At 36.7% G+C, this 16,651-nt stretch overlaps 3 protein-coding genes across 3 annotated transcripts; 2 read left to right on the forward strand and 1 right to left on the reverse strand.

The window, feature by feature from the left end:
- The first annotated feature begins 510 nt into the window (after positions 1-510).
- On the forward strand, positions 511-6,924 carry LOC108854628 (myosin-2). The gene is made up of 23 exons (XM_018628231.2): positions 511-742; positions 879-1,490; positions 1,658-1,759; positions 1,832-1,975; positions 2,082-2,232; positions 2,327-2,354; positions 2,454-2,622; positions 2,737-2,800; positions 2,911-2,924; positions 3,016-3,100; positions 3,217-3,320; positions 3,422-3,560; positions 3,641-3,759; positions 3,846-3,998; positions 4,090-4,179; positions 4,261-4,338; positions 4,431-4,589; positions 4,725-4,910; positions 4,995-5,336; positions 5,424-5,667; positions 5,756-5,871; positions 5,947-6,159; positions 6,247-6,924. Exons 2-23 carry the CDS (start codon positions 1,026-1,028, stop codon positions 6,718-6,720), a joined length of 3,639 nt encoding a protein of 1,212 aa, XP_018483733.1. The 5' UTR covers positions 511-742; positions 879-1,025; the 3' UTR covers positions 6,721-6,924.
- LOC108854629 (chlorophyll a-b binding protein 3, chloroplastic) lies at positions 6,876-7,994 on the reverse strand. Its single transcript, XM_018628232.2, has 3 exons — positions 7,780-7,994; positions 7,513-7,674; positions 6,876-7,434 (listed from the first exon to the last, which is right to left on the reverse strand). Exons 1-3 carry the CDS (start codon positions 7,903-7,905, stop codon positions 6,925-6,927), a joined length of 798 nt encoding a protein of 265 aa, XP_018483734.1. The 5' UTR covers positions 7,906-7,994; the 3' UTR covers positions 6,876-6,924.
- A 2,882-nt stretch (positions 7,995-10,876) lies between these two features.
- On the forward strand, positions 10,877-12,934 carry LOC108852835 (L-ascorbate oxidase homolog). The gene is made up of 5 exons (XM_056994720.1): positions 10,877-11,023; positions 11,118-11,227; positions 11,563-11,836; positions 12,026-12,122; positions 12,213-12,934. Exons 1-5 carry the CDS (start codon positions 10,877-10,879, stop codon positions 12,932-12,934), a joined length of 1,350 nt encoding a protein of 449 aa, XP_056850700.1.
- Positions 12,935-16,651: the final 3,717 nt, after the last annotated feature.

The following is a 16,651-nucleotide window of genomic DNA, read 5'->3' on the forward strand; positions in this document are numbered from 1 at the left end:
TTAAAATAGCTAAAAATACTCGAAACACCAAAAAATATATATATATTATATATATATATATATATATATATATATATATATATATATATATATTGAACATATCTAAATATTCAATTCAAACAACTTATTTGCTACGTTTAGGTGTTTCGTTATTCAATTTTCTGATATATTTTTTGTTAGAAGATTTTTATAAATTAGTATATATAATGAATTTAAATTTTTTTAAAATAATTAAAAATGGTTATCAACGAATTGAATAAGTCTGACGGAACTCAAATGAATAACCAAACGCCAACCCTGATAATTACCATACGGAGTTAATATGCACATTAGAGGTAAATTTCTGAAAACACAGGGGGGTACTCCACTCCATTCACAAGGGCGTTGTGTGATGCAGATGACAGCAACGTTAATTTCGCGACCAACGTTCTTGCAAATATATAATTTATTCAAATCATTAAATATAATTCAAAACTGGACCATCTTTTGTCTGAACAACAAACAAAAAGAAAAAAAAAACGGAAAAAAGTTTGAAATTTGTTTGTTGGTCGAAGAAGAAGAGAGGATTTATTCATTGCTCTTTCCAATAAGAAAGAAAGAACAAAAAAAAGCAAAAGTTGCATCCTTTGCAGAGAAAACCAATCATCATTTTCTCAGAAGACGAAGAAGAATAGAATCTTAGGGTTTACAAATTCGTTTTAATCAAAATCATTTTCTCTCCTTCGTTTCCACAAGGAATCAGGTTTTGTTGATTTCCACGTTTGGTTCAAAATCTGTTTTTTTTTTTTGTTTTCCTTCTCCAAAATCTGTTACCAGAAATGGAGGAGCCTCGAGATTTTGAAATTTCTCTGATTTTTTTTTTGTGTGACTTTTCATAGGTTTTGATTTCCCAAGAAGGTCTCTCTCTCTCTCGGGAAGTATGAATGGTTAACGACGTTCCTCGTTCACTGCACCCTCTCTTTAGGGTGTCGATTAAAAAGACTCAAACTTTCTTTTTGATTCTGTGGTGGTGATTCATTTGCAAAATGATGTTATCGGCGGCGTCGCCGAACACACTGGCGAAAAGCTCGCTAGAGGAGATGCTCGAGTCTCTCCGCCAGAAAGATGAGTGCCAACAGCCTCCAGACATCCCTCCTGCCCTTCCTTCTCGCCCTAACTCCAGGGCTCGTCTTCCCTCTGCTCGCCGCTCCCTCCCCGCCAACTTTAGTGTTTCTACTGTCGTTGATGATCAGAATCTGAATCAGAACGGGAGTAGTGTTGCTTCCAAGCAGCCTCAACAACCGGAGAAGAGGAAAGAGAAGGATCTAAGAGTTAAGAGGAAGAGTTTCGGAAGCAAGAAGATGAGGAAGGCTGGTCTTAGCTCCTCTGAGTCTCCCTACGCTGCAGAGGAGGAAGGCGTGAAGATTAGTGCTGCTGCTGCTAAGGTGGTTACTCCTGTGGATGAGCAGAAACCTGAGTGGAACGATAATGTCGAGTATTTCATTAAGAAGGTACATAGATGATATCTACAAGTTTATTTTTTTGGACAGAGGACCGAAACGTGGCAACATGTGACTAGTCTGGACAGCTTCTGTGGGGCAAAGATACCTCATGTATAATTCAAAAAAAAGTTTGTTTTTTGGGAACTTGTGGTTATTGTTTTGTATTGTATTCGCAGAAACTTCGAGTTTGGTGCCGGGTTGCGAATGGGCAGTGGCAGCTGGGGAAGATACAGTCTACTGCTGCTGATACGTCGCTTGTTATCTTGTCCACTGCTAATGTAAGTTTTATTTGTAATCTTGTTGCATTTTCCATATGATATTGAAAGGTTGTTATTTTGTTGCTATCAAAGGTTGTGGAAGTGTCTACTGAAGAGCTCTTTCCTGCAAACCCAGATATTTTGGAAGGGTGTGAAGACCTTATACAGCTTAGCTATTTAAATGAACCGTCTGTTCTTTATAACCTTCGTGTCAGATACTCTCAAGACGTGATTTATGTGAGTTTACTACTGCAAACTTTTTTTGACTCTTCTGATTTGTTTCTCACTTTCTTTCTTTTTTTTGCCTAGTTCTTAGCTAACTTTGCGTTTTTTCTTTTCATAGAGCAAAGCAGGGCCAGTATTGATTGCGGTCAATCCGTTCAAGAATGTTGATATTTACGGAGATTATTTCATCTCAGCATACCAGACGAAGGCTGTGGATGCTCCTCATGTATATGCTGTGGCAGGTGCAGCTTATAATGAGATGATGAGAGGTGAGGGGACACAATTTATAGTCACGCTTTTGCTATTTACATGATTTGAGAAATGAGTATCTGGCACTTACATTTTGAACCTTTCTACATACAGAAGAGAAGAATCAGTCTATAATTATAAGGTACGATTCGAAGCACTCTGAAGTTGGTATACTTCTGGATGATTATTGTGATTTTTTGATATTTACATGAACGGCAAATTTATTATTATTGTTCTGCAGTGGAGAAAGTGGAGCTGGGAAAACCGAAACAGCAAAATTTGCAATGCAGTATTTGGCAGCTCTTGGTGGAGGAAGCTGTGGAGTAGAGTATGAAATTCTAAAGACAACTTGCATACTCGAAGCTTTTGGGAATGCTAAAACATCAAGAAATGCTAACTCTAGCAGATTTGTGAGTTGTTTTTTTCAGTCCAGTTTTTTCCATTCCTTATTTGTTCAAGTTGTTATGAATGTGTCAGCCATTATGTAAATTGAGGAGTTAAGCATTATATCTTAACTGGCGCAGGGTAAACTCATAGAAATTCATTTTAGTGCAATGGGAAAGATATGTGGAGCTAAACTTGAAACTTGTGAGTATAATCTAAGCATACGTAGATTGTTTATCATATTGTTTGTATTGGAGCTCACTTGTTTCTTTTCTCTATGTTTTGCATAACTACTCTTCGGTAAATGCCCATAGTTCTGCTGGAGAAGGTAACTTTGTTTCCATTGAGAATCTTTTTTTTCATCTGACTTTAACTACTTAGCCATCAGTCACTAACTGGTCGTTGTATCCTCTGACCAGTCAAGAGTGGTTCAGCTGTGCAATGGCGAAAGATCCTACCACATATTTTATGAGTTTTGTGCAGGTGCTTCGCCGGTTCTCAAAGGTAACAACATTACAAACTGAAATCTCCAAAATTAAGCACTGTTATCTTAATTACGTGGCAGCATGTTTGCTTACTTTGTCTTGGCTTAATTATTGTTACAATGGTTTTATTTATAGAGAGGTTGAAGCTTAAAGCAGCAAGTGAGTATACCTACCTAAACCAGAGTGATTGCTTGACCATCGACCGTGTTGATGATGCTCAGAAATTCCGCAAGCTACTGGTAATATATCTGTTTCTATTTCCCGTGCTTGCTTCTGTTTCCATGGTTAATATGCCAAGTTTCGCTATGCCTTTTTAATGTCATTTCTCTAACTTCTGCAGGAAGCTTTTGACATTGTTCAAATCCCTAAAGAGCATCAAGAGCGAGTGTTTGCATTGCTTGCGGCCGTGTTGTGGCTAGGGAATGTATCTTTCCGAGTTACCGACAATGAAAATCATGTGGAGGTGGTCGCTGATGAAGGTAGAATCTCTTACTTATATCATAAAAAAAACCAGTAACTTGGTGATGCTTACTTAACACTTGGCTGCTATTTCCTACAGCTGTCACTAATGCCGCTATGCTAATGGGGTGCAACTCAGAAGAGCTTATGGTGGTTTTGTCTACCCGTAAACTTCAAGCTGGTACAGATTGTATTTCAAAGAAACTGACGTTGCGGCAGGTAATGTGTTATAGTCATAAGTCTTGATATTCATGTACATTGATCAAAAGCTGATGTATAAATTTATTGGCTGTTATTACCTGCAGGCGACCAACATGAGGGATGGAATAGCAAAATTTATTTATGCAAGCCTTTTCGACTGGCTTGTTGAGCAAATAAACATTGCATTGGAAGTCGGCAAATCACTTACAGGGAGATCTATAAGCATCCTTGATATATATGGGTTTGAATCATTTAAGGTTAGCAGTACCCCATACATGTTCTAGTTTCTTTATTACTATCATTCTTGCTGAAGTCCTGAGATGATGACAAGTTTCTCCTTGGTTTCAGAATAATAGCTTCGAACAATTCTGTATAAACTATGCAAATGAAAGGTTGCAGCAACACTTCAACCGGCATTTGTTTAAACTTGAGCAAGAGGTGATTTTTTTTGGGTCTAAATGATATATAGTGCGTGTTTTCTGCTATACTGTTCCAGTCAATATTGTCTTCTCTGTTCAGGAATATGAAGAGGATGGAATTGATTGGACGAAGGTCGAGTTTGTAGACAATCAAGAGTGCTTAGATCTAATTGAAAAGGTAAATCAATAAGGAAAATTTCTCCACTTTCTATAAGGATATTTCTGCATGTTTTAAAAAGTAATCTCTTTGCATATGTCTTGCCTGTGCAGAAACCTATTGGTTTATTAACCCTACTAGACGAGGAATCAAATTTTCCCAAAGCAACTGATTTGACTTTTGCCAGCAAGCTCAAGCAACATTTGAAGACCAACTCTTGCTTCAAAGGAGAGAGAGGTCGAGCCTTCAGAGTTAATCATTATGCTGGAGAGGTCAGTTGATGCCCTTACTTCAAAAACCAGTCTCTGCATACCGAATATGTTTTCCATGGATCTGCTTATGTGGTGCTTTTCTTGTAATTATGAATGGGAATTTTCCGTGAATGATAGTCTTTTTTTTATTTGCAGGTTCTCTATGATACAAATGGGTTTTTGGAAAAGAACAGGGATCCTCTACCTGCTGATCTTATCAATCTTTTATCATCATGCGACTGCCTGTTGCTGAAATTGTTTTCTACTAAAATGCGCGGCAAATCTCAGAAGCCGCTTATGCTATCGGACTCCACAAATCAAACTGTTGGAACTAAGTTCAAGGTAAAGAGCCTTCAATGATGCAGTTTTGCAATCTTTCTCAACTCACGTTTCATCCCTCATATGGTTATTTTATCTCTCTGTCAGGGCCAACTTTTCAAGTTGATGAACAAGTTAGAGAACACAAGCCCTCACTTTATTAGATGCATAAAGCCAAATTCTAAGCAGCTTCCCAGAGTTTATGAAGAGGATCTTGTCCTCCAACAGCTTAGATGTTGTGGCGTGCTGGAGGTTGTTAGAATATCAAGATCTGGATACCCCACTCGTTTGACGCATCAAGAGTTTGCAGGAAGATATGGTTTCCTGTTGTCAGACAAAAAGGTCTCTCAGGATCCTTTGAGCGTATCAATAGCTGTTCTGAAACAGTACCTAGTTCATCCTGAAATGTATCAAGTTGGCTATACAAAACTGTACCTACGAACTGGGCAAGTAAGTAATTCTTTACGCAGAGATATAGAGGCTGTTTCCTGATCTTATACAATTCTTATGCGCCTGAACTTCAATTTTTTTTTACAGATTGGTGTCTTTGAAGATAGGAGAAAGAAAGTTCTTCAAGGCATAGTGGGCTTACAAAAGCATCTCCGTGGTCGCTTGTCTCGTGAATACTTTCAGAATATGAGAAACGGAGCATTGGTATTTCAGTCACATGTACGAGGTGAAAATGCTCGAAGACTGTTTGACATTAAAGCAAAGACCCATGCGGAGTCTGTTTCTGAAGCAAGTACAGGAGAGTTGACTGCAGTCATAAACCTGCAGTCTGGTAAAAAACATTTACTAATCTAAAGATTTTGGTTGTCATATTTGGAACATGGATCTTGATGCTCATCATTCATTTGTCTCTTTTGCAGTGGTTCGTGGATGGTTGGCTCGAAAACGATTCAACAGTATGCAGCGACAGAAAGAACTTCTTGATGTGACGAAAAAATCAAAGAGGAAAGCTGGCAGGAGAGTTTCAGAAGACAAGGTACTTACTATCAAAAGAAAGATTGTTCCCTTCTTCTGAATCAACCACTATAACACTCTCTTGTTTGTGATGTAGGATTTGCCGCTGGAGCAGTTCCAAGTTCAACCATCAGCTATGTCTGATCTCCAGAAGCGGGTTTTGAAATCTGAAGAAGCATTAGTGCAGAAGGAAGAAGAAAACAAAGCACTGAGAGAGCAGTTGAGACAATTTGAGGATAGATGGTCAGAGTATGAAATAAAGATGAAGTCAATGGAGGATACTTGGCAAAAGCAAATGTCATCTTTGCAGGTTAGTTCCTCATACTTGACCACAACCGAAGATAAATATTAATAAGTGTTCTAACTTTGGATTCTGTCTCACTTTTTTTTTTGTCAGATAAGTCTTGCTGCTGCTCGGAAGAGTCTAGCTACAGAGAACAATACAGGTCAAGCCGGAGGAAGACAAGACGCATCAATGTCACCTTTTGGTTATGACTCGGAGGACACAATGTCTAATGGAACTACTCCCGGAGTGAGAACTCCCACAACTAAGTTCAGTAACGGAAACACTCCAGAACTCAGAATTAGAGAGCTCAACGGAAGTTTGAACGCTGTTAATCATCTCGCCAGAGAGTTTGATCAAAGGAGACTCAATTTCGATGAAGAAGCTAGAGCTTTTGTAGAGGTGAAAGGTGGACCGCAGGCAACTCCAAACGGGCAGCAACAGCAACATCCAGAAGATGAGTTCAGGAGACTGAAGCTAAGATTTGAGACATGGAAGAAAGATTACAAAGCTAGATTAAGAGAGACTAAAGCAAGACTCCATAGTGATAAAGGTCGTCACCGGAAATGGTGGGGCAAAAGAGGCTAAGGGGGTTTCTACCACCTCGCTTAGGTTTGTTTGTTGTATTAGTAACACAATCACAAAACGTTAGATTATTAAGATCATTGTAGATTCAGGTGAGAGACATGTATTTGTTTTGGAAGTTTCTGTGCATAGCATATAGAGTGTTGTAATTTGCAGAGGAACAAGAGAAGGTTTATGTTCATTATCATTTCAAAGGATTACATCAAATCAAGCTCCAGGTACAAACTTTGTTGCGAAAGCCCAAGCATTGTTAGCAACAGGGTTATCAAGATGGTCAAGGAGATTCTCCAAGGGACCCTTTCCAGTAACAATGGCTTGAACAAAGAAGCCAAACATTGAGAACATAGCCAACCTTCCATTCTTGATCTCCTTCACCTTGAGCTCAGCGAAAGTAACTGGATCATCTGCAAGACCCAGTGGGTCAAAGTATTGCCCGCCTGGGTACAAGTCATTGCCTTCACCAACACCATCTAGACCGTTGATGCGGAAACCTTCAACTAATCCCATGAGGATAACTTGGAAGCCAAGAACGGCTAAAATGCTTTGGGCATGGACTAGGTTTGGGTTGCCTAAGTAGTCCAAACCTCCTTCTGAGAAGATTTGTGAACCGGCTTTGAACCAGACCGGCTCTTTGAAGTCCACACGGACCCATTTCTGAAGAACTTCAGGTGTTATGCAACCTAGTGCTCCCAACATTGCCCATCTCCCATGGATCACCTGTGAATGATATGATTATTGATTAGTGTTCACGCAATTGGTTCTTGTGTTTGTTTTGAGTGAGAGTTAGAGACTAACCTCAAGAGCTCTGTTCTTGGCAAAGGCTTCAGGGTCTGCGGATAAACCGGCGGTGTCCCAACCATAGTCACCGGGAAACTCTCCGGTGAGGTAAGACGGGGTTTGGACGGAAAATGGTCCCAAGTACTTCACTCTGTCTGGTCCGTACCAAAGATCATTGCCCTTCACATGTCAAAGATTTATAAAGTAAATGAAAATCAGACACAAACTCAAGAATATAGATGGAACCTAAACTTAACAAGATATTTAGGACAAAGAGAAACATACCATAGTGTATTTGGGAGTTCCGAGAGAGACAACATCACGAAGAGGGTTGAACGTGGAGCCTTTGGTCTGGCCAAGAAATGGTGTTGGGCTCAGAATACTGCTTGAGCTTGTGAATGTTGATGCCATTGCTCTCTCTGAGATTTTGAGCGTTGATTTTCTCTGTGGTGTTTTTCTTGTTCTGTGCTGTTTGGTGGAGAATTGTTTGAGTTTTAAAGTGAGTGTTTTGTGGATGAGAAGAGAGGAGGGTATCTAGATAGAGAGTGAGATGTTTGGGATTAGCCAATCAGGAAACAGCTTTGGATTTGAAGAATCTCTAACTCAATCTCTTTTTTATCCATATTGTTTTTTTTTTGTCTGTTGCCCGTTAAGTTTTAACCTTTTTACGAAGAAGGTAACTTCTTTTTTACCCCCTGTGTTGAATTATCTTTTTCTGTCAACGTATTGAACTCTTTTTTACCCCTTGTGTTGAACTCTTTTTTTATTATTCAACTTTTTCTTTTTCTTTTGCTAATTTTGTTAATGCATATTATTATTCAACTTATGAAATTATACTCGTTCAAATGATTTTGTTAAGCAAGTGGTCTTGGTCTAGTGGTAAAGGAGTTTCGGCTGGAGCTTTTACCCTGAGTTCGATTCTTCTTGATTATCCATGGATGTCTTTAGTGGCAAGAAAAATCCAGATTTCCATGGACTTCATAGTGATTAGTTCTTGGCCTAGTAAATCTTTAGGATCACACTACAATTATAAAAAATGACTTTGTGACTTGTATGAAATAAAATAAAGCAAGCCTTTTTAGCGATCCATAAGCTTATCATATATTGTAAAATAGAATATATAGATTTGTTATATAAATCCAGAATTATCTACTTGAAAGATTGAACCACATTGTAGTCTTTCTTTGGTCATTGAATATTCTTTTTAATATATTTATATTAATTCAACCAAAAAAAAAATTGGGAATTCAGTTTCGGTTACAAACTCGATTTGAACAAAAACTCTCAAGTCAATCTATTACATTCTAGTTTTACTCACCCACTAAACCCCGACACATTTTACTAGTTTGATTTTCAAAATTCTTAGGAATCGGTTGATGTTCTCAAGCATTGACGATGATTGCAAAAATGTGAGGTTCTCCTCATTGCTTTAGATGCAGGGACTTCCTAAATCGTCTCCGGAGTAGCTATTTTCTGATGAACGCCTCGAAGCTTGTAACCATTACTTCCAATGACGCTTGACGGACTAAGGAAGTGAAGGGATCAAGAACCATACTGAGAAGGCGCTTGAGAGTCCATGCTATATCCACCTCCACGTCCACAAACAAGCAAGAGCGGATTGATGTCGCTGCCACCACCTAAACTGAAATTCTTTAAAAACATGCATAGTAAATCAAGCCACACCACCGCAAGAGAGCCAAGTAGATAATACGGCGCCGGAATGTGAAACTGAGATCAAAGGATGACACAGAGGTGGTCAATGACTCCCCCGAGAGCCGCCTCCACTGCTTGTGACCACTGAGAACCAGGATCTGAGACTATGTTGTTTGAACCCACCACCGGTGTCACAACGGAATGGATTAAACAATAAATCACCAAAGACCAAGCCTTTAACATGCTAGCGGCCGCTAAACACACCAAGGGAACCAGAAAAGGGCCCGAGCCCGAGAGTACCAAGATGATGTCGGAGAAAAGAAAACTTCCGGTGGCTATAGACGACCAACAGAATCCACCACTGGGTAGCAGATACATCTCCCTGATACCAAGACGTAAAACTGGACATATCTAGGAGCCAGCTCCTTCTGCACTCCAATCTCAAGTCTCACCTCCGAAAACCAAAGCCTCAGAGCTCATCTAACAACAGAGATAAGGAGTGGTCTGGTTCAACACCGAACTGAAAACCGATGAGCCAAACCTCCAAGAAGAGCAGTTTCCAGAACACGGAGGAGACCCCGCAACTGGGATGGAAACCACACCAGCACAACTCGACTACGACAGAGACAAAATGGAGAAATTGGAGAGAGAAAACCCGATCAACTCCCAACCATAAAAGCCGACCACTCTCGAGCTGCCGCTGGTACAACCGCACTGTACCTTTAGAGAACATGAAAACCCACCGGAAAGACAAACCTCGCGAACATGAAGCTCACCAGAGATCTTACACATGCCCAGAAAAGACGATCAAGGCGGAGAGACCGAACACGACACGACGAGCGGCAAACAGGAAAACGAGAGAGAAGAAGAGGAAGCTCCACCGGTGCCAAACGCGCTCTCACACGACGTCGGACCAGAAGAGGAGATCAGATCTGGTTTTCGCCGAAGAGAGAGAGAGGTTAAAGAGAGACCATTTTGGATATGCTCTGATCTTACTCTACTAGAACTGAAAAATGGAATAATATAACAAAAATCAATACATTACTCTATTTATACAGTAAATCCATATTTATTCCAAAATGGGACAAGTTTGAAGAATTTTTTATTTTATATTCCATTTTGGAATAAGAAATAAAGTGGGTTGGAAATGCTCTAAGGGATTAGGTTGATGATGACCATGATCGATTTCTGAATTTATAAGAAAAAAATCATTTTCATTTTTACAGGACAATGAACCACTCGTCATCTAAAGGAAATTTAATGGATGTTTTTTTAGAATGAAGGAGATTATTGGAGAGATTCAATTGTGTTGCTTCATTTCGATGGTACAATGAAAAAAAATTTCATAGGTAAAATAATATTTATTATTCAAATTCGAGGTAGTATGATTATTCAGATCAGAATAGAATAACCTACAAAAGAGAGAGCCTATGAATGAATATTGTTACATAGATTTAATGGCTGCCAATTAAATCCTTTTTCAGTTTGTATACCTTATTCAGTGTCTTTGTTTTCTAGTTTACAAAACAAACACCATTCATAGCATGAGAATAAGCTAGTTGAATGAATTACGGAATTAGCATAATGGAAAGATTTCAGACTTTCAATACGTCACCAAGTCCTATATTTGGGTTATTACAAACTTCATGCTTTTTCTTCCAATGTTTGCTTCTTGTCCTTTCTCGCTACCAAAGTTTCATCAGGATCTAAGGCAGCTACGAGAGCGACTATGGCGTGGTGGCCTGACGGTGGTGTTTGGATGATGATGACGATGACCATCATTTCTTTTGTTCAAGCTGAAGAGCCCTACCGCTTCTTGGACTTTAGGGTCACTTACGGAAAGGTCGCTCTGTTTGAAAACATTCCTCCATCAAGGGTACATTATCAACAAATGGCTACTTCTATTTTCTTATTATTATATATATGTGTGTAATTATTTATTTAAATTACACATGCAAATGAACATGCAGGTAATTCTAATAAACGAAAAAATTCCTGGACCGGAGCTTCGCTTAGTCACCAATGATAATTTGATCATCAATGTTCACAATGATCTGGACGAGCCTTTTCTCTTGGCTTGGTATCTATTTCTTTACCTCTTTAGGTTAACCTCTTCGTAAAACATCATTTTGTACCCAATTCTCTTGTTCTTTTTTTAATTTGAACCCAATCCATATGAAATATTTCTACATTCATTTAAAAAGCAATGCAATTTTAACACACACATATATATACATATATATATATATATACATGTATATAAGTAATGTTAGAAGAAGGCCATTTGCATGCACATGTGCCATTTGTCTTTTTAATTTCTCGGATAATACTACACGTCAATGGTTCATCTTACAATATCATAAAAAATATCATAAATATGATAGACACAAACTTTTCTTTTTTTGATAAATGGAGGAACGGCTTGCATCTAAAGGGAAACTCTTACCAAGATGGAGTGTATGGGACGACTTGTCCAATCCCACCCGGAAAGAATTACACTTATGCCTTCCATGTCGGAGACCAGGTCGGAAGTTTCTTCTACTTCCCTTCGCTGGCCGTTCAAAAAGCCGCCGGTGGTTATGGTGCCATCCGCATCCTCAGTCGCCCTGACATTCCCGTCCCTTTCCCGCAACCCGCGGGAGACTTCACCCTCCTCATCGGGGATTTTTACGATGGGAATGACCACAAGGTTTATATCTTAATTATTAACTAATCATGTTTGCTTAGCACAACGGCTGCAGGCTCAAGATTATTGTGGGTTAACATGGCGGTTTTAATTTTTATTTTTGGATTCACATTTGATATCTAGACCTTTTTATTAAATAATGTTTGTTTTTTTTTTTAAAGTATTACTATTAATCCCCATGTAGAATTAAAGGCACGTTTGGATGGAGGACGCATGATACCTAGGGGTTATGGTGTTGTGGTCAATGGCGATGGAAACTCCGCATCTAATTCTATAACTGTCGACAAAGGTTCATCTTTAAAACTCCAAACTTTAATACGTTAGTTACAAAGAAGAGCACATTTTCGCGATCTCATCACTCTCATCGGTTAATTAACAGGTAAAACATACAGATTCAGGATATCAAACGTGGGGCTTCAACTGTCCCTAAGCTTCAAAATACTATATCATATGTTGAAGCTCGTTGAGGTGGAGGGAACCTACACAATCCAATCCATGTACACGTCACTTGACATTCACGTGGGTCAATCTTTTTCTGTCCTGGTCACCATGGACCAGCCTCCCAAAAACTATTCCATTGTCGTCCACACGAGATTCACCGAAGTAGGATCTACACATGTAGTAATTCTTAACTACTCCAGCCCCAACTCCAAAAGCTCGAAAAGTGGCCCTAATAGAGAACAAGACGACAATGATATAGACTTATCTATTAAACAGGCTCGGTCCATTAAGACTAACCTGACTGCGTCCGGGCAAAGGCAAAATGCTCAGGGCTCATCCCATTATGGTCGAGTCAAGATTTCCAGGACATTAATACTTGAAAGCTCAGCAGGCGTTGTGAATAGGAAGCAACGATATGGCATAAATGGCGTATCATTCGTTCCTGCTGATACACCACTGAAGCTAGCATATTACTTTAAGATCAAAGGTGTTTACAAAGTAGGAAGCATCCCTGATAAGCCTGGAAGAGAAGGGATGAGACTAGAAACAGCAGTGATGGGAGTGCACCACAAAGATTTTATTGAGATCGTCTTTCAAAACCGCGAGAAGATCATCCAGACTTACCACCTTGATGGACACAACTTCTGGGTTGTCGGGTGAGAACAATAATGTAATCACATATATACACTATGGCAATCATATTAAGACTTGAAGGTCATTGACGTGCGTATGTGACTTCTCAACAGGATTGGTAATAGATGGTCTAAATGGTCACAGGCGAGCAGACGAGATTATAACCTCAAGGATGCTATTTCTCGCTCCACTACTCAGGTGACGTAAACTCTCTCCATATATCTATACGTTTTTGGATTTTTTTTGTCATACAACTCCCCGCAGGGAACGTACCCTCCCAAATGAAATTCGCACTAGAGGATCTAAGCAGCAGACCCTTTTGGCATTCCTAAATAGTACCACCAGACTGGAATCATTCACTTGGTTCTTAATCAAAGTTGGAAATGTGTGTATATTATTATAGGTCTTTCCAAAATCTTGGACAGCTGTATATGTGGCATTAGATAACGTCGGTATGTGGAACTTCAGAACTGAGTTTTGGGCAAGACAATACTTAGGTCAACAATTCTACATCCGAGTTCACTCTCCGGCTAACTCTATCAGAGATGAATATCCTTTGCCCAAAAATGCTTTGTTGTGTGGTCGAGCCTCCAACAGACACAGGCGCGACTTCACTCCCTAGCTTATATTGACATGATGCCGTTCATATCATCTTGAAGGAATTAACCAATATATTTTAATCAGTAATATAATATATCCACACCAAAAAGATAAAAATTTACCTTTATTTTACACCCATAAGCTTCAAAGTACGTAGCTTCTGTCTATGTACTTCAAAATACAATTCACATTATGTTTGTAATCCTTCTTAATGTATAACTGGATGATAATCCGCACCCTGTGCGGATGAGTTTTTTAAAGTACGTTGTATCTATCTTATTAAAACAGAAACATTATAACTTCTTCTTCTTGGTGGATTTTTAAGTTGGACATCACATTATTATTCTTAGTCTAACCTTTCATTTAAATATTTCCTTAAAAAGTTTAATATCAACCATCTATCATTTAACTCCACTATAAGATCTATGTCTTACATTATATACATCTATTAAACAAAATATCTATTCTTTTCGTTAGAATATACTCACATTATCATATTTATATTATATCAAAGTACAAATATAACACTCCCTCTCTTTTATTATAGTCAAATGAATACAATAAATGTCTCCAATATAAATATTACACGAGTCTGAATTCTTCAAAATATAAATATAAATAGATAGAAATAAAAATAAATATTACACATTTTATTAAAAATATAAATATTATTACACGAGAGGTTGACAAAAAAATACAACTGTTACACGAATCTTTAGCCTGTCATTATACAATTTTGACTATCTTGGTCTGGTTATCTTCTAAACCAATTGATTCAGTTAACCAAATAACTTAAGAACACGTTTCCTCCCATCATCAAACTATAATTATCTTAAACACAAAACCCCTTTTAGTTAAAAAACAATTATTTGGCATCTAATACTGATGAATCTTAAATTTTAAATAGCTTAATACAGAACTTTTAAAACTCAATACTAAAGATATCATAATATATTTTCTTTGATGCTCAAATAATCGAGGTTTGTTTTGAATATACACTAAATAGAATATACTATCGTATATTCTTATTTCAATAACATAAACATCAATTTATACTTTAAAAAATCGATGATTGGAAAACCTCTTCACCAAGTTGAGTCTACTATGCCTAAAATCTCGATTACAATCAGATATTCACAATCAAATTGACAGGTTTGAAAAATCATGAATATGGAAAACCCTCTTCTCCAAATTTATTCTACTATACTTAAAAACTCGGTGTCAAGATATTTTGTATTTATTATATCTAACTTAATAGGTTAGAAAATATTCATTTCCTCCCAATAAAATGTGTGTATGAGTACTTGCTTTCGTATTCTTCATTGGACTTTTACAAAACATTCAGAAAAAACTCCCAAAAAGCACAATGTCAAAACCAAATAGTATTGGTTGATATTTTGTTTTTGAAACTCAATAGTATTGGTTGATATTATATTAGTGTTTTCACCATACAGTATATTTTTAATACACCAATAAAAAAACTATTAATAAAAAAACAGTTTTAACATTTTTCTTAAACAATACGTTTTAGACAAACTCGAAATTATATAAAACCACACATTATGTGAAAAGTACAAACTCCAAATTGTATTAACTATTATAGAATATATGTTATGTGTTAAAAATAGAAAAATAAAAAATCCGCGCGGTCGCGCCGGTCATGATCTAGTTTAAACATTATAAACAATATATGTTTTGTTATCACTAACATTTTTTTACATTTGATTATGGATTGGGATGCCATACCATTTTATTCGGTTAGGTTTTTTTGGTTCAGATCTTTACGGATTTGATTCGAATTTTTGTATGTTCGATTTGGGTTTAGGTTCGGATAATACATTTAAAAATAAATAAATTAAAGTTCATATATATTTTAGTTTCTCAAATTTAGAAAATAAAAATAACATATAATTTTTTTAAAAATGTATGTCAAAATACTTAAACTTAACATAAAAATTGGTTTAGCTTAAATATTTGAATAGAAAATCAAAGGAGATTTTAAGTACTTTTGGTATGTTGAGTATCGTTTAGCTATTTTAAACATGTATTTTTTACTATTTTTATATATTTTAAGTATTTTGGACAATTTAAAAACATCTTATGTATTTTGTATATTATTAACATAATGACACTGAGCCTTTTTTGCAGCCTGTGACACTAAATCAGCTGATCATAAGAAAATACATAAATATACTCCCGAAAAAGTGGATATAAAGCAGCTATTGGATTAGCTATCGTCTCGTCAATTCAATACATCCCAGGTTGTTTTTTTCACGTATTGAAACCGCTGAATCCGAAGTCTGCTTCCGGAAGAAAGCGAAATTTTTTTTTGGAATTTAGATATTAAATTTAAACATAATTAATATATTTAAGTATATAAATCTGGTTCGAATATACTCGGATACCCAAAATATTTCGATTAGGATCAAGTCTGGTTCCGGTCCTCTAGATACCAAATTTTTAAATCCGTTTGATATCTAACAAAATTTGATTAAAGTTTTATACTACTTTTTGAATTGGATTTTGTTTGGTTATTTGAATTCGTATTTTTTTGCCTAACTGTATATTTTTTATTGTCACAAAAATTTAAACGAAATTGAGGATGGTTCATATTGATTTGGGTATGCAACAATGTTTAAACCAAAATACATTTTACTATATATGTACGTCGCCCATTTTGTTAGTCATTAAAAACATTTTAAGGCCCATTAAGAAAAACGATAGGATGAACTAAAAAACATTATCATTGATCACAAAATTTTCAATGTGAGATTTTTATCATTTTTAGTAATTTATAGTCATTTTTTAAAAATGTAGCATAATTTATGCTTAATTTGATTATTTAATTTTTTAATAATATAAAATCAAACAAAAGTATGGAGGATAATAAAATTGTTATAAATATTTATTATTCATAATCATTAATTGTGATATATATGTTAATAATATTTGGTAGTTCCGTATTTTGTTTAAGAAAAAATAGATAATATTCTTTTGTGCACTATTAATTAATTTGAAAGTTTTTTAAACGCTGTTTTCATTTAATCCAAGAAAGTTTCAGAGTTTACAACCTATGATAGACCAACAAATTTCGCTAGAATTCTGAGAATCATTATTATAATGACACGTGACTATAAAAAATGT

This window comes from Raphanus sativus, chromosome 9 (assembly GCF_000801105.2).
Source record: "Raphanus sativus cultivar WK10039 chromosome 9, ASM80110v3, whole genome shotgun sequence".
NCBI lineage: Eukaryota > Viridiplantae > Streptophyta > Magnoliopsida > Brassicales > Brassicaceae > Raphanus > Raphanus sativus.